Genomic DNA, 20,554 nt, shown 5'->3' on the forward strand with positions numbered 1-20,554 from the left:
TATGTCCCCCTACCAGCAGCAGCCATCCCAGTGAAACGGGAGAGCCCCCATCTCCACTTCCTCTGTTGGGATCAGTGCCTGTAACAGCCCTCCCTCTGAAACATTCCTGCTCTGACGTTGCTGTTGCTGTCCGGCTGTCACAAATGACCGGCCAGAATAGCCGTGTGACGTCTGCTGAGTTACTAGAAAATTGAACTCTCCCTAGAACCCCGGGAACAGGGATACGGAAACAAAATATATCCCTCACCCTTGTGGTCTGTGCTGTGCCTGCCATGGACAGACCTGCCAGGGTGCACTCACATGGAAACATTTTTAAGGCGTTATAGTTTCTTTTCTCTCTAGTTCGTTATCATGGACTGTCCTCTGTGTGCGTCTTACCTCAATTCCTCTGTGTAGAAAATATGATTTATTAATCAATTTTTTTTTTAATTTCAGTGTTTTGTTTAAAGTTGGCCAACAGAAATTTCTTTATTTCTGTTGGTCAACTTTAAAAAAGATAGTATTCTTAGACCTTGAACTATTTGTACTAGTATGAGGATATATTTTTGATGGAGACTGCAAAGCTCTTCTGTAACTTGCTGGGGATAAAGGTGTCTGTCAAATGCCGTGAATGTAAATGACACTGACTCACCAAAATAAAAAAAGAAATTCTATTTGCCTAGAGTAGCTGAACCAAGTAATGCAAAGTGATGATGTCCATAATGTATATGAACAGTTCACAGAAAGTGAAGTCTGATGCTAAGAATCAATCACAAAACAACTTCTCAGAAAACCTAATGTCTGAGAGCTTCTGCAAAATCATGCCACAATGTCAGCTATGGTTGAGGCAAGTAATGCATGTTGACTGCAGGCCTGCGTGTGTCAGAGGAGGTGTCTGCTGGAAAAGTGCCAAGGCCAGAAGATTGACACTCATTAGTGGACTGCTAGGAGCCAGGACCTAGGGATGCATTTTGAAGAGGCCATATCCCACTAAAAATAAATAATTTGAATGATTAAGACTAATAAAGCTGGATGAATTAGAGAAAGGCTTCAGTGAGACCGCTGGTTGGCAAGCTGTTGTCACATGTAACACCGCTTTAAGCCACCATGACAACCGCCACCCCCAGCTCCTTTGTACTGGTGCTGCCCAGCCTCAAGCTGAGGCCTTTCTCACAGCTGTCATTCACAGAAACCACAAATACACTATGCATGTAGACACACACATCAGTGTCTGCTTCATGCCACAGCTTAAAAGCAGTATGGGTGAGCAAAGCTAGAACCTAGGGGCAAACTGAGACATACACAGAAACAACTACACCATAAAGGCAGTCTGCCCTGGCCTTAATTCTTTGAACTTTCCATATGGCTTCAAAGCCAGAAATCAAGCTTGTCTATCACAGCATTTGTTTTCATCCTACAAATAAAGTTATTCATCCTGTCAATCATTCAATCAATCACAAGTTCATTACTCTAATTGTAGAATTAACACTCTAATTAAAAAAGTAAAATCTTTGAGGCTTACTCCTGACTTTAAACCTGTCTTATGCTCAGGCCTTTAGAATACTATAATACTAATTCATTTTCTCTACATGACAGTACACTGTAATTATCCAGTGTCACTGAAAAAGAGGACAAGTTCCCTTCTGAGTCTGGTTTATCTCAAAGTTTCATCCAATATCTATTGTTAAAACACTATACAAATATAACTGAATTGAATTACACTGAATTAAACAGTAGCAATTGTAGGAAAGAAAATATGCAACATTACTTGAAGAAGTCTACATAAAAATCTGTGTAAATGAATTTATTTTATTTATTTTTAATTGAATATATTTCAAGTTTTTTTATTCAATTTACATATACATGTGTGCACACTAATATGAAACACATTTGGGCTGTTCTTAGGTGTTTATGACAATTAAAATATTTGCAATTCACAGTTCACAGTATCACAGTAAAATCTCATTATTAATGTGAAAAAGTTTGCAAAAAAATTGCCTTGTATTATTTTGTATTCAGTAACAAAGTAGTGAAGTTCACAGTTACAAGTCAAGGTTATAAAGCTCAAGGTTCACGATGTGCAAGGTCAGCCCTACAGCATTCATTTTGGTTGTGCACTGTGTTTCACAGCATTTGAAGTAGATCCATCCATCCATCTCTGTACTGCTTATCCTACACAGGGACACAGGGAGCCTGGAGCCTATCCCAGGGGACTCAGGGCGCCAGTCCATCACAGGGCACACACACTCACACAACCATTCACACACTACGGACAATTTAGGGATGCCAATCAGGCGACGCAGGTCTTTGGACTGGGAGAGGAAGCCAGAATACCCACAAAGCACAGGAAGAACATACAAGCTCTGCGCATGCAGGGCGGAATCGAGCCCCCAACCCTGGAGGTGCAGGGCAAGCATGCTAACCACTAACCCACCCACCACTGGTGTGACCAGTGTGGCAACAAGAGTGTAAGTAGTTCTTCTTGATTTTGGTTGTTCATTCAGACTCAGAAGCTGGTAACATTTCCGAGATGATAGAGGATTAAACAAGCTGTAGCTGGAATGTGTTAATTCCAAAATGATGCTGTTTGCTTTTCTCAGGTATCTCTTATTGTATGTAGCCTGGCCAGTACTACTATGTGCATTTTATAGCTACTGCATCCTTTTTGTACTTTAAGGAAACTTTTGCAGATTAGAGGGGAGCATGATAGAGCAGTGGGTAGTGTTGATCTTGAACTCAGGGTACTCTCAGTGCGGAGTGTCACATGTTCTCTTCATATATCTGCATTGGTTTCCTCCAGGTTCTCCAGTTCTTCCCACCTCCAAAAACATGCTGGCTTTCTTGCTCTAGTTCCTCCTTGGCACTGCTCAATAACCTAAATGTCACCCACATGCTCATTAGTGCTTTAGTACATTAGTGACATTTAGTACACGAGAAAAAGGTAGGCGCTCAATTACATTTAATAGATCATAAAACTGACCTCATGTGAACATTAAAAAAAGTGTGGAATTAACTTCTGTGGGTAAAAAAAGAGGCAGGTATCATTACAGGATGTCTTCCGTCTTCCTTAGCCTAGTGCTCTCTTGCGCTGTGTTTTCCCACAGTGGTCCTTTCTGATGTGAGACTAAATATATTTCCACCAAGCAGTGGGTGCTTTCATCAGGCTGAGAGTGGCAGCCTAAGCTTCTGTGCCAAGTGTGTCATCGCAGCAGTATTACTGAACCATCCTGCCATCAGAATCCTGGGACACATGGAAAATGGAAAGCTCATTGTGAACTGACTGCAAATTCATCAGTCTAACTGCACAGAACATGATAGATAGGGGTGGGTTTCTAGATTTTAGGAAAATGAGTAGAGTTTCCTAATGTTTCCTAATTTACTTGTTAAACTTTAGTCAAAACCAGTTCTGAAGGCCTTTTTTGACTTGGTGCACTAAAACGTGCATTTTGGAAGTACCCACAAGCCCACACACATCCTCTGCCTTCCCTGGTAAACTAGTATAATAATAACCATACACTCCATACATGTTGTGCACAGCCCTCTGTAATAGAGTCTCGGGTGAATAAGATTAATAAGATGCTAATGCCTTAACAACAGCTACTGACAGATGTGTCAAAATATAAAGTAACTATTTGACAACTTTAAGGTTGTTTATGGAGCTAAACAGATTAGCTGAGTTGAGTTATGCACCTGCATTGAGGAGTTAATACAGAAACTGCACACATCAGTATTCAGACCTCAGACATAACTACAGAATTATGTACTACAAGGACAGCTTCGTCTGCGTCTGAGTTGCGTCTGCAGGACAAAGTTTGCCAAAGACAGAGGTGTCTCTTAGATATGAGTGAATCTGTCCTTGAACTTAAGTTAATTTTTCTTGCGTGATATCAGCTTGAGTGAGGAGCAGTATTAACTCCAGCTTAATAGTCCGTTGTAACCACAATACACTGAAATACATGTTTTTGGCATTATAAATGCACTCGAAACTATGGAATGCAACTGGAGGGCAATATTAATTATATGACACTATTAATTAATTAATCAAGACAACTAATCACACACTGAATATATTGTCTGTCTTTGACTGAATGAGAAATGAATGGACTCTTAGAAACCATTAAATACTTTAGAACCAGATGAAAACAAAATATTTCCTGTAACCACTAGGTACATTCAGTTCAGAAGTGAAAAAAATATTTCTAATGTTTTTAGGAAGTGGCTGCTATTCTCCACTGAGCTGAACACACATCACTTGTTGTGAACTTAAAGGAAACTGAGAAAAGTCACTAACTCAGCTTTTCTTAGCAGGCAGATTCATAAATGTAGTTAACTTCAGCATTGAATGTTAACTTCAGCAAGCAGGTACATAACATCTTTTTAAAGCCACATGCCTCTGGCCACTATATTACTGATGTCTTTTTCCACATCATCTGTTCACATCTGTTTTAGTCTACTCTCACTTGTTCTTAGGTGTATTAGTAAGTGTTCATATGGCCTTGTTAGAGTACATATATAAAGGTAGATTTAAACTGGCTTTCCTAGTGATTTATGATTGTCATGACTCACTAACACAGATGAGCCTTGACACTGGGCCAAGTGCTTTTTCCAGGCCATGGGCCAACAGATACAGACACAGATACACTCTCCCTCATTCATAATTTCACCCTGAGCAGACAGAGTGGGGAAACACACGTCTGTGCTTTGCTTCACAAGTCTTTACGATTTACCTTGGTCTTGCAGCCAGAGAGAAGTAGCCTAGAGGAATAGATGGAATATTATGGCACTTTGCCAAGTCGAGGAAGACTGGGTTTTGGAGGGAATCATTTGGGCCAGTGGAGCAAGCCACAAGAATGCAAGTGAGAGCGCAGCTGCCCTGTTCTGTCAAATGCAGGCACTGCGCTGTCTGAGCAACTCAGCAAGCACAGCAAAGCATTTAATCTCCAAGATCCCCCCCTCCAACAACGTGCCACAATTCTACATGGCCACACCAAGTGCCTATTATACACCCCCCACCCCTCACCCCCCTTCCCCGCATTCCTGGTGTAGTTCCAATTCTTCTACGTTAACAGACATTAACAGACATCTTGTTCAAGTACATCAATTGTAGCATTGCATCAGGTTTGGTGACTGTACAGTAACTGTGAACATGTTTGGGTGGTCTCTCTTATTGATAGCATTAGCAGCACGTCTTCACTTTGGCCATCTGCAGTCTCTCTTATGCGTCCCCTCGCCTGTTTATGGATTGACACATGGTTTAAAAAATCTTCTGAGAATGTCTACCATGCCACTAAACTGCATGAGACCACCATACTGACAGAAACAAAGTAATTAGAATGTCAAGGGGTGTTGCCATTGTGAAACCATGTGTTCGTCCTAAAGTAATGTTTCCAATGTGTATGAAACTTGGTTCTCTTTCAGGCAAGTGTCACATAATTATTATAGTTCTACTTAATGCTCTGACTGTTGTGTCAATCTAAATTCATTGTTAAAATTGACGGTACTGTCAGCACTCTTGGTAAATTGGTGCTTCAAATGGTTCTCACTCTACAAAATGAGAAATCATAATTGGACTTAGCTCAAGGAGCTCTGGTCCCTGTGCCTCCATGCAGCCCCCACTAAGTAGGGTTAAAGTCTTCTCTCCAAGAGACTTAGCATTGATTACCAGCTAATTATAAACTAAGGAAGTGGCAGTCTCTTTATCCGAAGTAGCAGTGGAATACATTCACACTTCTCCAAGAGTTCATGTGATATTGGGTGCGAATTCCACAGAGCAGTAAGTGCTACCTTCTCCTCTCCTCTCTCGTCAAGTTGTCTGTCTCTCACTCACTCTGTTTGCGCTCTCTCGCTCTCTCTCTCTTTCTCCCTCTGTTGCTCGCTCTTTCTCCAACTCTTAATTCTACTGCCTCTTTTCACAGCCCCCCACTGCATTCACAGCCCCTGTAGGTGGTGCCTCCCAAAGCCTACTTTCACACCCGACATGGGGTTTCAAATAAACATATGTTGTGTTAATTAGGTCCCTATGCCTCTGTATACTCAGACAGGAAGGCCTAGTGCAGGGACTGGGTTGGAAAAACATATGCTGCTAAGACTGTCTAATCAGAGCTATTTACACAATGATTATGAAGACTCTCTTACTTCCAAACCCTCACTGCACTGTGTGACTCCCTGTAACTGTTACCTATCATGGTTTATTTACTGTCAAATCTGCACACAAATCACTTGCTAATAAAGTGTTTCATTCTCTACTGCCTGAACCTGTATGGTCTAGATTCCATGTGCTGAAATTTATTTGAGATTTTGACCAAACATAAAAGCTATCTGAAAAAGTAAAAAGCATGAACACTTTAAGCACACCACACAAGTGCTGTTTGACATGAGTGATGAAGTACAGTACGGCAGGGCCTATCTCTCAGCGCTAGGATCCATGGGAACACTGGCCTTGGTCAGGTTTCAATGGGGGGGTGGGGATCAGGAGTACTTCTACCTTCCTTCATGCATAGTCGACTGAGAGCAGAGAAAGTCATCAACAGAGATCAGCCACACTGTGCATTGATGCAATGCAACAGATTCAGAGGTCTAGAGCATAATGCTGATAATCACAAATCTAAAAACTGAAAACACTGGAAAATCTCATACTTGTAGAAAAAGTGCTGTACACAATGAGTCAGAAGGTCACCGCCCTACCACATAACTAAATGACACATATGAAACTGTGGCAAAAACACTTATGAGAGGTATATTAACAATGCACAAAAGCATGTCAGGCAGTGGTATCTCAGTAGTTACGGCATTGGACTACTAACATCACCAAGCTGTTACTTGAGCAACGCCCTTACCCTCAACTACTGAGTTGTATACATGAAACCTTTTGTTTCTGCAAGTCGCTCTGGATAAGGGTGTCAGCCAAATGCCATAAATGTGAATGGCAGAAGGCTTGAGGCATACTAACATTGACGTTGTCATAACTTTCATTACTTTTACATTTTAATTTACAAAATATACATTATAAAGTGTTCCCTGGGGTTTCGTGCTACAATTATCATGAACACATGAGTATTTAGCCAAGGTGATATAACAGCTCTAATGATCTATTTTACATGTTAACAAAACAGAAATTCTTCCTGACCATAAACTTCATGTTTGAGGCTTGCTGGACAAAATTATGATTTCAAGCAACTGACTCAGTTCTAGTGTAGAAGGCGTATAGTGTAATGTATGTGTTATTTAAAAATACTTTGTACAATCTATTGCATTCTCGTGCTTACATGCCAATTACTGAAATAAAACTGAAAGAGCCGAAAGTCTCTTGACTCATATACCAGAAATAGAAAACAAAACCATAATCTGTTGCCAACAAATGTGACTATTGAATGTGTGAACCTTTTACATTTGAAACAAGTGAATAAATGCTCTTACCACTGCAGGGTACAGAGGAAGATGTCACTGTAAATGTAACACTTGTGTACATGTTATTAGAGAATGTGTGAGTGGGCTAACTGTGGACAGAAGGTGAGTTTATCATGGGGACACTGGTGGATTTCCTGCAGCGAGGTAGTGTATCTAAAGCCAGAGAGGTGATGTTCAGCCTCGGAGCAACGAGAGGGACACACGGCTGGCCTGCTCAGTGTAACACAGGAGATGATCTGCCCCTGCCGTCGGTGTCAACACCAGTGAGTTCAGCATGTGACCTTGTGAGCTCACCTTGCTAGGAGAGACACAAAGAAGTGGAATTAGTGCAATGACAGCATAGAAAGGGATCTGTGTCATACTTGTACTAGGGGGAACTCTTTCGCTCTTCCTGTGTGTGTGTGTGTGTTTGTGTGTCTGAGAGAGAGAGGTAGTACGTCTCTATGCATATTGTGTGTTGCTGTGTGTCACGCTGCATAAGATGGATTAAAACTACAGCTCTCTTACAAAATGTCCACATTACATTAAATCCCTCTTTATTCTTATTATTATTATTATTATTATTATTATTATCATTCTCTGGTTAGTGTCTGTATTATTACAGAATATTGTAGATTATTTTATTACAGAATATTGTAAAATTTATTAAATTAATTACTAGAAAATTAGTACTATAAAATGGATTACTATAAAACTATAAAGATTATGTATGTAAATAAGCATGAACCTGAGACTTTTTTTTTATAGGCTTGGTACGTCTGTAAAAATGAAATTCAGTCATAAATGAATTCACACTGAATAATAGTGAACCCCAAGTGAACTTTCTTCATTTTTATTTCTTGAACTTACCTGTTTCCTAGAGCCTGTTTTAACACAGGCCAATTTAATTTTGTCATATCTTTATCAAACCCTATACATACATTGTGCTAATGCAATGCCTTGTGCATCTTAATGCAGATGTGTGTTAATTTAATTTTAGGACCCTTTAGGTTTTCCGTTAAAGATGTTGCTCTTCATTCTCATCATGAATCGTATGAGTTTCACTGATATCAGAGGCTGGAGAAGGGGCTGAAAGTAGGCTAACTGTGTCCATATTTCCCGAGTAATGATCCGTCACAGACACTTTTGAACAGTTTTGAACTTAGACATGTGAATAAGGAAAGGAGCAATAAGGGAACACATATCTAGACATTTCACCGTGTTTGACAAACCACCGGTGAACTCGCTCATTTCGGACAGGTCCGGTGAACTATTGAAATAGAGGCGGGGTCTTATCACCCTATCACCGTCCTCCCTGAGCTCCAGTCCCCGCCCCTTCCAATTACCTCTGCCGGAATGTATATCATAGGCTGGGAGACCGGCAACTCTCATTCTGATGTAAAATAAAAAAGTGATGCACTGTTATTTATATTACAGTAATGTACCCAGTACAATGAAATAAATCAAGAAACACCGATATGTTAGGCATGTCCGACATGAGACGGGTCTTATTTTGGCCGTAAAAGAGACAGGAGCAGTTCTCAGAAGTCGGAAGCTTGTGTTAGAGAGAGCCAGAAAGCGCTTCATTTTGCTTTCTTTGCCATTAAAGATTTCAGTGGAGCTTGTTTATTTGAGTAGGTAAAGAAAGTAAGCTGTAAACCTATGATCCTGCACGTTAGCGCGGAGCGAGCCTGCAGATGGGCGGCATAGGCGGCAGCTTCTGTATCAACATGCTCAATGGAAGCGAGGCGCAAAGTTTGGCCAAAGACGCAGAGACGAGCGGTCACCTTCACCGGAGCAAGGAGCTAGCGGACTTCAAAATGGGCGTCCAAGACGCGAGGTTGTACTATTCAGACTCACTTCCAAATGGCCAGGACAACTTTTCGCTGCCGTACCACGGCGAGCAGAGCGCTGGAGAACTCGGAGCGCAGGCGGGAAGGTTTTACTCCGCGGCGGCGGCGGCGGCGGCAGCAGCGGCAGCGGCTCCGCTCGGTAACTGTGCGTTCAGCCGCAGCAGCGCGGCCCAGGCTTACGCAGGGGCTGATGGGTATTCACCGGACAGTAAAGACGGCTACTCGGCCAGCGCGGACTCGTATCACGCGCACTTTCAGCATGGCTACCCGCGCGCGCCTCTCTATTCCTTACCTGGCCTACAGGTGTGCGGCAAGACGCAGGTGCTCCTCAACAACTACCCGCTGTGGGCCAAGTTTCACAAGTACCAAACCGAGATGATCATCACCAAACAGGGCAGGTAAGCAGCCTATGCCTTAGCACCAATTTTAGCAGCTTACAAAAGTCAAGTAATCTCAAGTTGCTTTAATTGGCAAAAAAAAAAAAAAGATGTGCATGAGTTAAATCTATGGAGTAGGAGTATGGAGTCAGTGTATAGAATAATTGCATTTCATTTGGGAATGAAAGGAAAGCAGTGAGTGACAGCTGAAGCATCTACACAGAAGAGCAATCCCACTGCTGTCTGAAAGTCTAATAGAAAGTTTTGTTAGCTGGATATAAGGAAAAGAGGCTATAGAGACTACCTAATCTTGAATAAAACCTGATTTTTCCTGTCAAAGTAAACAAATATTCACAGTAAGCTGCTCTGTTGTCAGTTATGTTATGTTATGTTAATTTGGACAGGAGCTTTAAAAATAAATGGCTCATATCTTGGTTTTCCGGCTTCCTTTGAAATATCAGAGGGGAAACATGTAAAACAACAAATCCTTATGTTATGAGAGACAGTTGCTCTGTTTGACTGTGAATGCAATATCATGACTTTCACAATTTTATTTTCCTCTGTTTTCTCACATATGTTAAATCTTTATATGCTCTTGAAAATTCTTTGCCAAATGCCCTGTATACAATTATATTATTGCTTAGGTTACTTCAGCTGTAATTCTTATTTGAGAAAATATTTCATATTGCACTATAATTCTGCGAGTGTTTTTGAGAGATGTAACACAGTTAGCTATTATACACTTGTTCAGATTTGGCCTAGATAGTTAAATAGACAAAAAAAATGTGTACCTGAAAGTCACTTTCTGAATTTGACTCATATTTTAACAAATAGGTTTTCTGAAAGAAAAGAAAGGTCTTCTGCGGAAGTTTTGTCTTCTGTCAAAATGCAGTGTCTCATATTATTCATCAGTTGTCACTTTAAAGTAGTGCTCACACATGTTTCTAAAATAAGACCTGTGAGTGTGATTTAAAAAAAGTCATAATAATATAGAACCTAGCAGTAAAATAATCTATAATCATATGGTTTGCTATCTGTAACAAAATGTCTTGTATCAATGTCTAAATCTTAATCTATGCTATTTTACAGTGGCATAGTGAGTTCTTCATGTAAAAGTTATTACTTATTACAGGTTCATTGCTGCAGTAAGTGCAGTTTATATGAAATTATTTAAATGCATTACATTTAATTTCAAAATTGACTGTAATGTTCAATTGCAATCAGTTTATTTGTGTACGTTTGTATGTACATATGAGTACATTTGTATGTGTACGTGTGTATCTTTGGTTGAGGGGGGTTGCAGCAGGGGTATATGAAAATACACACATATTGATGTAACTTATACTGGCAGATGCCTTACCACCTTATGGATAATGACATTGTACCCATGATTGCCCTGCTCATATAATTGAAGTAATTGATACATCTCCCCTAGAACACACACACATACTCTCTCACACACACAAACACACACAATTTGATTAGTCAGCCATTTCCACAACCTTTTCACAAGTCATGCAAGAAACATAAAAGACACAAATATGTTGAATAAGTGAGAGAGCATATCCTTTGAACTTGGCCAGCAAAATAATATTTCTAGTTTATGAAGGAGTATAAGACTTGCACTAAATTATACTGTGGTTGTGACTGATATTCCAGATTTATCTTGTTTATTGCTGTATATTTATTTATTAGAGAAAATACTATTAAGCAAATATGAGAAGGGCCTGTTTCATTTCTGAGCAACCGCACCAATGTGGCCAATATGGTCTGTAATTTTCATCAGTTAATCTTGACCCTCATTTGAATAAGACTAATGAATTAAATGACACTATAAACAGAATAATTCTGTGATTGTAACAGAATAAATTAAAAGCATTTAAATGTTGAGCTAAATACTTATAGATAAATACCTATAGATAATCTTTTTTTTGATGTTCCTGTAGCAGCCAAATATAGAGTGGGTGATAAATTTACATAATGGAGTTTTAAACTGAGTCTCTCCATGCCAAAAAAGTGTTCGAGCTCAGTCGATTGTGCTATGGGGGTGGAAGAGTGCAGTGATGTGCTGCTGGTAGTGGTAAGGTTTGGGGAGGCTGAAAGTCTGATGGCCGTACATCAGTGGAGGTGTCTTTGAAGTGCAGGAAATGAAGAAAGGTGCTTTTTCCCTCTATTGCACTCTTTCTTTACTCTCTCTCTTTCTCTCTCCTCTGGTCTGTTAGAGTGTGTAGTGAGGCAGGTTTCTTCAGAAGTGAGGTGAGACACAGTCCGAGCTAAGGCTTTGAAATCTTCGCTGTAAGGCCAAGAGCCTGAAACGAGAGCAGAACTTCTTTGGCCCTTTTCAAGTTCTCCTCTAAGACTGGCCACATTTTCTCCAGTACCATCTCTGCCACTAATACCCATTCCACCAACATCCACATAACCGATTAAAGATTCTCTGTGATGGCTCAAAATTATTTTTTGTTTAAAGCGCTAAATGGTGCGTCTCTGCATTTATATGAATTCCTCAAAGTAGTGACCGTGATGTAACAAAAATGGTTTAAATGCTTTGTACTCTACCAGCCTTCTTTAGAAATATTGTATTTCGAAAATCCAGTTTCAGGGGATGCAATGTATTTCACGTGTAAACGTATACAATTTAATTAAACATTTCTTTATTTTCGTATTTCTTTATATTTAGTTCTCCCATTTTTTTAATCTAAATATTATTTGTCTAATATAGCGTCTAGCAATATAATTTCTAAAAGTACTAATCACAAAGACATGACTTGAAATAGGTGATCATGACCATTCAAAAAAAAAAATCTATTTGGCTGGAATTTAGTAGTTGTATTTAATTTTGTACCATTACATCTTTGGCAAATTCTACCCTCAGTGGAGTCAGTGGAAATAAAAGACCTTTTCTGCATCAGTGAATTCATATACCACAACTGGAAACTGATTAAATTTATAATATTTCTAGGCCCATCTTCATGGTATAGTCGATGATTCCTGTGATGTAGTGTTTCATGATACAGTTTTAACTGTAATTATACAGTTTTATATACAATGCCAGAGGTGTAGGTGAATATATTATATGACATTATGTGTTGTTGGTGTCTGTATATTCAACCCCACAGTCCGAAAAATGTCTTTTCATAAGATGCAGAAAAGCAGTGGATGTTGCAATTAATTTATTGTGGTCATATGATCCCATTTGTAATATGAAATAAATCAGCAGAAACCCCATTTCTAAAGACTGTATTCTGATAAAGGCAGTGCTTTGGTATTATACATTTGCTGGCTCATTTATGATGTATAAATCACTTTATATTATATATTTAATTATTATAAAGAATACAAGGGTGTCATGACTTCTTTAGGAACAATGAAAAAGCAGTCTGTTTCCTGTACCACTTGTACAGTCTTTCTGTGCCCTGTGCTGCAAAGGCATGAAGATATTTCTGGCTATTTTTGATGTTAGTGTTTGCTCTATGTTTTTTTTTTTCGCTGAACATCACTTCCTGTTCATCTGTTGATGGTAACATGGAGTATGCAGAGTCTTGCTGCAAAGAGCCGGGCCTAAGCAGCAAAGTACATATTAAGTGACAGACTTGCAGTTTCTCACTTCAGGGCGGCTTGTTGCATGTGTCTACAGCTTTAGAAGAATCCAGAAGTGTGAGTATATTAGATATGGACAACAAGTGACAGAAGCAATTCAGTAAAATTGCATCAAGATCAAAGGGATTGTCTGTTATGAGGGATGTGACTGTGGTTGCTGAGTTCACTCTGTTTTTTTGGCAGTAAAAGCTGCACTGGTGTTTAGTACAGTGACAATACTGCACCAACAGAGTTTGTTAAGTGGTTTCTAAACTCACCACATAGATATAATCCCGAATAAAAAGCATATTTATACCTATCTATGGTATATTTATACCTATCTATTTTTCATTCACTCAGCTTTATCTTGGAGAGGGTTGCAGTGCCATCTAATCGTATATGCACAAAAATACAGTATAGTAGGTCAGAGTCACAGACACCTGGTTGTGTCCACCAGCAGCTGCAGACTGGCACATATCATCACAAATGAACACATCTAAGTATGATGACATAAACTAGACTTGAACTCCTGTCCTGGTGAATCAGTGAGTGTATTCAAGGAGAAAAATTTTCTCTGCACTGAATTTCCAGGAACACAGCTATCATTTGCCTAACATCCCTTCTCTACTATACTTTTCACACATACATCATACACCTTTACATCACACACTTCCCTTTTTCACTTGCCTCTATCAGCGTGCTAATCGATTTGCCTCTGCCTTCTTTCTAATACTGCAACTCTGACTGTGATATCTCTTGCATTTTAAAGGAAGTGGTACCATAGTATGTTTTTAATTTTTTAAAGTTTCATTTCACATTCGAAGAGACATGTACAAATAAGAACATACATCTAGCTGACACTGAGTCCTAGACAGCAGAGAAGACTTATCTTTGTTTGGCAGCCACCTACTAGCTGAGTACCGACTACCATTGAGTCAACGAGTCACTAAGTTTCCACAGGCTAACAATTTCTGTCATAGTAAACCTGAGCCTCCTACTTATGCAAAACACACTCTCTGTGGTAAACCTTTAAGTTTCCCCTTTACCAAGTACTGATTTCTTATAAATCGTCTCTTTTAGATAAGTATGGCCATGAAAGCTAATCAGGGAAGGAAAGTGGCACACTCTGGTTATAAATCAGATTGAGCGGAGAGAGAGTAAAGTGGTAAAGACAGAATCCTGGAACTGGTTTCTGTTTTCACTTACAGTATATTGATATGTAGCTGCTGCTGAAGAAGAAATTAATCATCTATTCTTTATGTTTGTTTATACCACATATTTATCAGAGTGATAACTATTGCTAGTATGTTCAATCGGAGGATCCCTCTTTTTGTTTTCTGACTTGCTTTTGACAGGCATTTGCCAGATATTTTGTTATGTAAATTTCATCATAAATTTTGAAAGCCTAAAGAGTGTGGCACATTTCAAAATCCTTCAATATTACTAAATAAAATGATTAGATTTAGAATTCCCAAACTCACGTAAGGTTTAAGTAGGCATGAAATAATATTAAAGCATTCCATTCCACCAATATAGAGACAAAATTGTGTGTGAATAAATCATGCTTATTCCAATATTATTGATGATCTACATATTTTGAATGCACTACCAAATGATACTCATTTGTGCACATTTGTTTCAAGACTTGCTTTACTGTACTAAACTGTGGAAGTATGTGGGGAAATCTAAAACTTTGATATTGAAATTTGAAACAAGCAGACTACTTAAATAGCCATAATCGATATACATATATACATACATATATACATATATATATATATATATATATATATATATATATATATAATTTTTTGTAGGCAATTGTACTTTCAGTTTAATTCTGTGGAGAAGCTTTAACCTCATAACTTCAGGTCTGATGGTTGACAGAAGAATCAGAATGAACTAAAAATGTGTGCTTGAGCAGCAGAGCATTAATGACTGTGCACCAGCCTCATGATGAGAGAGTCATCACGCTTTCTTGTTTATCCTCACTTGGTTTCTGTATCTGTTTCTCTGAACAGGAGGATGTTCCCGTTTCTCAGTTTTAATATCAGTGCTCTGGACCCCTCGGCTCACTACAACGTGTACGTGGATGTGGTTCTGGCTGACCAGCACCACTGGAGGTACCAGGGAGGCAAGTGGGTGCAGTGTGGCAAAGCAGAGGGCAGCATGCCAGGTATAATCACTAGCCAGTAATTACATACTTGCTTTTGCTCAGTATGTTCTTTTTCTTCAAGTAGAGCTTTATTTGTATTGTGGTTTTTGCAGTGTGAGTATCAGTGTGTATTGGAGGGAAAAAAGTTCTCCTTCTCAGTTCTATGTATTTTTGTGGCCATGAGAAGAATATATCTGGTGTCACTGTATACCACAATCTAAAAAACCCGTGCATGCATACCTGCTACAATGACTGTGTGAACTGCAGCAGTTTGGCATCACCAACTGCAATCTCATACTGCATTAAATTTTAATGCAATCAAAGCCAAGTTTTAAAATGTTGTCAAGAAAAGGTCATGCATTTTTAGCACAATTACATAAAAATGAAACACAGGTATAAAAGTATATCATATTATTTTTTTCCACAGGAAATAGGATGTATATGCATCCTGACTCTCCTAACACAGGGAATCACTGGATGAGGCAGGAGGTCTCATTCGGCAAGCTCAAACTCACCAACAACAAGGGCAGCTCCAACAACATGGCACAGGTATCACTGAGAAAAAAGTGTACTGGAGTGTTTATGATCACTTGTGGTCAGTGGTATCTTTGAATTTCCTCCTCTCAGCCTATCTCTACTCATGTCTACTCATATCTCATGTCATATCTCATGTGCCCCACACAGATGATAGTGCTGCAGTCTCTCCACAAGTACCAGCCACGCTTGCATATCATGGAAGTGAAGGAGGATGGAACAGAAGATCCCTTCCGCAGTTGTAAGGCGCAAACCTTTATCTTCCCCGAGACCCAGTTCATTGCAGTCACTGCCTACCAGAATGCAGACGTGAGTCACCCCTCCTCCGCCCCCACACCACCAACAGTGGGGTTTATTCTCTGTTTTAATCAGCTATTACTTACAACATAACCACCAATGAAACAAAACAGCTGTAAGGAAACTGACAAGCTGTGCTGTAATGAATTAACATTCTAAAGAATATATGCAAAGCTTCATATATCTGATATTCTGATACCTTAAGAAGCAGTTTGTAGTTTAAAGTTTAATCACTTATTTTCTGACATTAACTCTGTGTGCCCTTTTCTTGTCACATACTGCCCTCCTCCTCCTCCTCTCTTGACATCCTGACCATAACCGTCACATCTGTCATGGCTCCTGCTCCTGCTATTTCTTCCACAGATCACTCAGCTGAAAATAGACCATAACCCTTTTGCGAAAGGTTTCCGGGACAATTATGACACGTAAGTAAACCTAAAACAAAACTGTCCCCTAGAGTTACCTTATGAGACTATTAATACTTCTATACCCTCTCATATTAATAGGAAATCCACTTTAAAATATATGTAAAGTATAATACTATTCAGTCTCTCAAGGAAAACTAAACCCAAATGCTATATTCAGATCTCTTTAAAGTGTTACAGCTCACACTGTACTCTTGAGCCCTGAGAGATTTGTATTTAACACCACTACAGGGTTTTTGTCAGTTGAATTTGACCTTGATGTTCCCATACAGATTGTATGCCCCGCCTGACTCGGATCGTATCACCCCCTCCCCCACTGAGGGCCAACAGCTCATGGCAGCCAGCTGCTATCCCCGTCAGCCTTACCTGGCCGAGCAGTACATGAGTCCACTGCAGCACGGTCGCTTTTACAGCTGCGAGCCTGTCAGCATGGCACAGGGGTGCCCCAAAGACCCAAATGGCAGTCACCATGGGCGCTGGTACCTACCTGGCCAGCAGGGCACGCCCTCCAATCTACTGGACTTCAGCTCTTACGAAGGTGACTATACGGCCAACAGCCTCTACAAGCCCTTTCCTTTACAGACATCACCCCACCACCCGTTGAGCTACTATCCTGAAAACCCCTTCACTTCTGGGCCAATATCAAGTGCTAGCCCTGCCACATGGAGCACAGCAAGACCTTCACCACAGTACCTCAGCCACTCCCACCCTGGGAAAGCTACATCTAGCTTGAGTTGGTTCCGCCCCATGTCTTCTTCCGCCATGTCCTCATCTCCTCCAGCAGTAAATTCCCGCCTTCACCCTTCTCCATCACTCCTTGAGTCCTTGAGGCTGCCGGTACTACAGGACAAGCCAAAAGAGGTGGTGGAGGACACGTGGATGGAGACCCCCTCTGTGAAATCAGTAGACTCGGTCGACTCTGGACTTTTCGAGGGCGCAGAAAGCAAGAAAAGACGAGTGTCACCCTACGCCTCCAGCACTGAGAACTCTCCTCCCATTCGCAGCAGCGAAGCCTGTGAGAAGGACAACAGCAGCGATGCGGGCTACTACGGCTTCTACAGTCACTGAGAGCCATCGTATCTGAGTTAGTGTAGCACTCCTGCTGTGTCCCACCCACAGAGCTGCACTCCCTTCTGGGACAAAGCTCTGTGGGAATCTAGGGGAGGGACAACAGAGGCCAGTAACAGCTAACACAGAACTCTCAATCATTTTTCCTTCATAGCCCTGGTGCTATTTGCTTTTTATACCTACAGTGTTATTGCTGGCCCTCTCATGTTTGGTGTGCTGCTTCCTCATGGTAGCGCTGTATGGGTAAGGTCAGGTGGAGGCACTCCACTCATCCTGAAGGTCACTGTCATGGTGAGGACTGGTGAGTCAAGATAATGTGACTGGGCTGAAACATTGGCCTGGAGATATATGCATGCACACACACAGACCTGGATGAATTCAGAAACTGTTTAGCATTTAAAGAAGTCTGCACACCTGCTGACACTCCCCTCAAGGACCTGTCCAGTCTCCCAGTTCTCCCAGACACACACACACACACACACACACACACACATTTATTAGGTGGGAAGTTTTTCCTCAAGAATATAGTTATGTACTTTTGAGTATATACTTATGTTTGATGATTCCAGTTCATTCACATTTTCACTACTCCAAATGAGCTTTGAGTGTCCAATGATATAAGTTGATGTAAATGATTGATAAGTGCTATTAGAGGAAACATAGTATTTCTATCTGCATGGAAAGGTCAGAACGTGTTCCACTCATCCTGTCAGCTGTCTTCCTGTCAACCTCCCATTCTCTCTACTAAATCGCCCTAACTAGATCATGTGCCAAACAGGGGCTGGCTCTAATTTCATTTTGTTCCATATGCCTCAGTACCACTGTATTGTACATTAATGAAGTAAATGTAATGGTTCTGCTTTAAATTAAGCTTTGCTGAACTTTGGATTCGTACATGATGAATTGCAGTACAAATCAGGTGTTACAGTATTTATTCGGTCAACACAAACACAGCAATGTCAGACTGATTAGCGTCAAAAGAACATTCTTAACCCAACATCAGCAAGTCTCACAAATAGGACAAGAAAGACAACATGCAGATAGACAGGGTGGGAAAATGGACACCTGGAAGGGGCATTGTGGTGACTGGACATCATAATCAGACAACAGCAGACGAACGAGACCTCAGTCTCACCTTATCAGGGCCTGCAGACCTCCAAAGGTGAGAATGACCTTCGACAGCTCAGTGGGCGACAGCCATAAGAATGTTAACACGCTGACTGTGGAGGCAAACGCACAATACAGGACATGGTTCACCTTTCAGAATTTAGACACATTTCGTTGGTCGTCGGCTAATGTGATCTTTCAGTGAACTGCGTATTAAAGTACTTCCCACAACAACATATTTTACGATAACACATAACGGTCCAGTACACACATGTGCGTATATGCACATGCACACACAAAGAGGGGCGACACGATTTTTTTTTTTATTATTATTTATATCTTGTTTAAGCAAACTGTAAACAATTCTGTAATAAGACTGCACTTACTTAGTATGTACACTGTTAAAAATAGAAATGCTTACAATATGACTTTTTATGAAATTGTTGTTTTATTCTGTACTGTCAGTATTTTATAGAGCTTCCCAAAAACCTGTATAGTGGAATATCAAAGCTTCAGTATGTGGTCAGTGACTTTCAAACCAGGGAGTTTGGATTTGCTTACCTTAACATGGGAGCAGTGTATTTATTTCAGTGCTAAACCAAATTACATATTAGCAATACAATGAAGAGGACAATCACAGTGAGATTTCATATTGCTACTGCTCTGTTAGAAACATATTGTTAGATATTACTCAGGTCAAGCATGTGCCAATGAATATTCAGCTCCATTTGTGTAAGTAATGGATATGTGGAAAATTAATACTGATTTAAAATAACAGGATTTTGTTTATTGTTTCCTGGTTCTAAGTAGTAAGGTGCAAACAATTGATAGGTATGAGCTAAACTGGAAGTTATTTTTGGTAAACTGTTTCTAATTTCAAGTGCAATTTAAAAAGTGTTCATATTAATTTAAGAGAACTGTAATTACCTTTTTTTATTCTTGAACAATTCTTGAATATGCATTCAAACCATCGTTTGAATATTTTACGAACACTGAGGATACAGGTGTATAGTATTGTTAGGATATTTGGTAGGATATGTTTTAGGTGACCCCTAGTGGACGATCTCCTAATTCAGTTATAATAATGGCCACTATTTATCAAAGTTTCCAAAAAAAAAAAAGGGAGCAAATTTGTGTGCACAGAATGATATATGAAGAAATATACATCTGATTCATGAAACTGTAATAGGACATCAAAATGAGTGGTTAGGCTGAAGTGATGAATCAGTTTTGGCTGTTCGACATAACAGTCCCTGCCCACTAGTCCCTTATTTACATGCTATATGCATACAGCATACCCCAGTTTACCCTCAAATACATCTATGTACAACTTTGCTCATATGAAACTCTGATGAATAATGCCTTATGTGTGAGGGAATTTACCATCAAGCTGTCCCGTCTCCAAAGCTTTTTTTTATGGACTAGCAGTGCTATTATCAGATTAACTTTAAGGTATATTTATATGATGTTCCACTGAACCATGAGTTTAACAATCTTATCTGTGAATGAAAAACATACTCTGTAATATGAAAATTAAATATTTTCCAATGTCAACTTAAAGCCAAGGTTCCTAAATAACAGGAACCTTTCCCCAAATAATGCAGACAAACTGTACAGACTGAAATCATGTATTTGATTTGTTCTAACTGTAATAAAACATATATGTCATTTTTTCATTTTGAATCTTTTATTTGTTAGAATTGGTTAACATTTAATAATGTTAAAATGTAAAAGTTCTCATTAAATAATGTTAATCATTGTAGAGTTTCACTGTACACACTGGTTATGCAAAGC

General features: G+C 39.7%; 1 protein-coding gene and 1 long non-coding RNA gene across 3 annotated transcripts; one reads left to right on the forward strand and one right to left on the reverse strand.

Moving 5' to 3' along the window:
• Positions 1 to 1,854: 1,854 nt before the first annotated feature.
• On the reverse strand, positions 1,855 to 9,347 carry LOC117598469 (uncharacterized). Of its 2 annotated transcripts, XR_004579135.2 has the most exons (4): positions 9,226 to 9,347; positions 7,396 to 7,684; positions 2,960 to 3,220; positions 1,855 to 2,854 (listed from the first exon to the last, which is right to left on the reverse strand). It is a non-coding gene; the product is annotated as an uncharacterized LOC117598469 (long non-coding RNA). The 2 variants fall into 2 exon arrangements; XR_008302990.1 differs by having other exon boundaries at positions 1,855 to 3,220.
• Positions 8,729 to 20,428, forward strand: tbx21 (T-box transcription factor 21). Its single transcript, XM_026915883.3, has 6 exons — positions 8,729 to 9,616; positions 15,196 to 15,350; positions 15,757 to 15,878; positions 16,014 to 16,172; positions 16,524 to 16,585; positions 16,858 to 20,428. Exons 1-6 carry the CDS (start codon positions 9,063 to 9,065, stop codon positions 17,651 to 17,653), a joined length of 1,848 nt encoding a protein of 615 aa, XP_026771684.1. The 5' UTR covers positions 8,729 to 9,062; the 3' UTR covers positions 17,654 to 20,428.
• Positions 20,429 to 20,554: the final 126 nt, after the last annotated feature.

This window comes from Pangasianodon hypophthalmus, chromosome 12 (genome assembly GCF_027358585.1).
Source record: "Pangasianodon hypophthalmus isolate fPanHyp1 chromosome 12, fPanHyp1.pri, whole genome shotgun sequence".
Lineage (NCBI taxonomy): Eukaryota > Metazoa > Chordata > Actinopteri > Siluriformes > Pangasiidae > Pangasianodon > Pangasianodon hypophthalmus.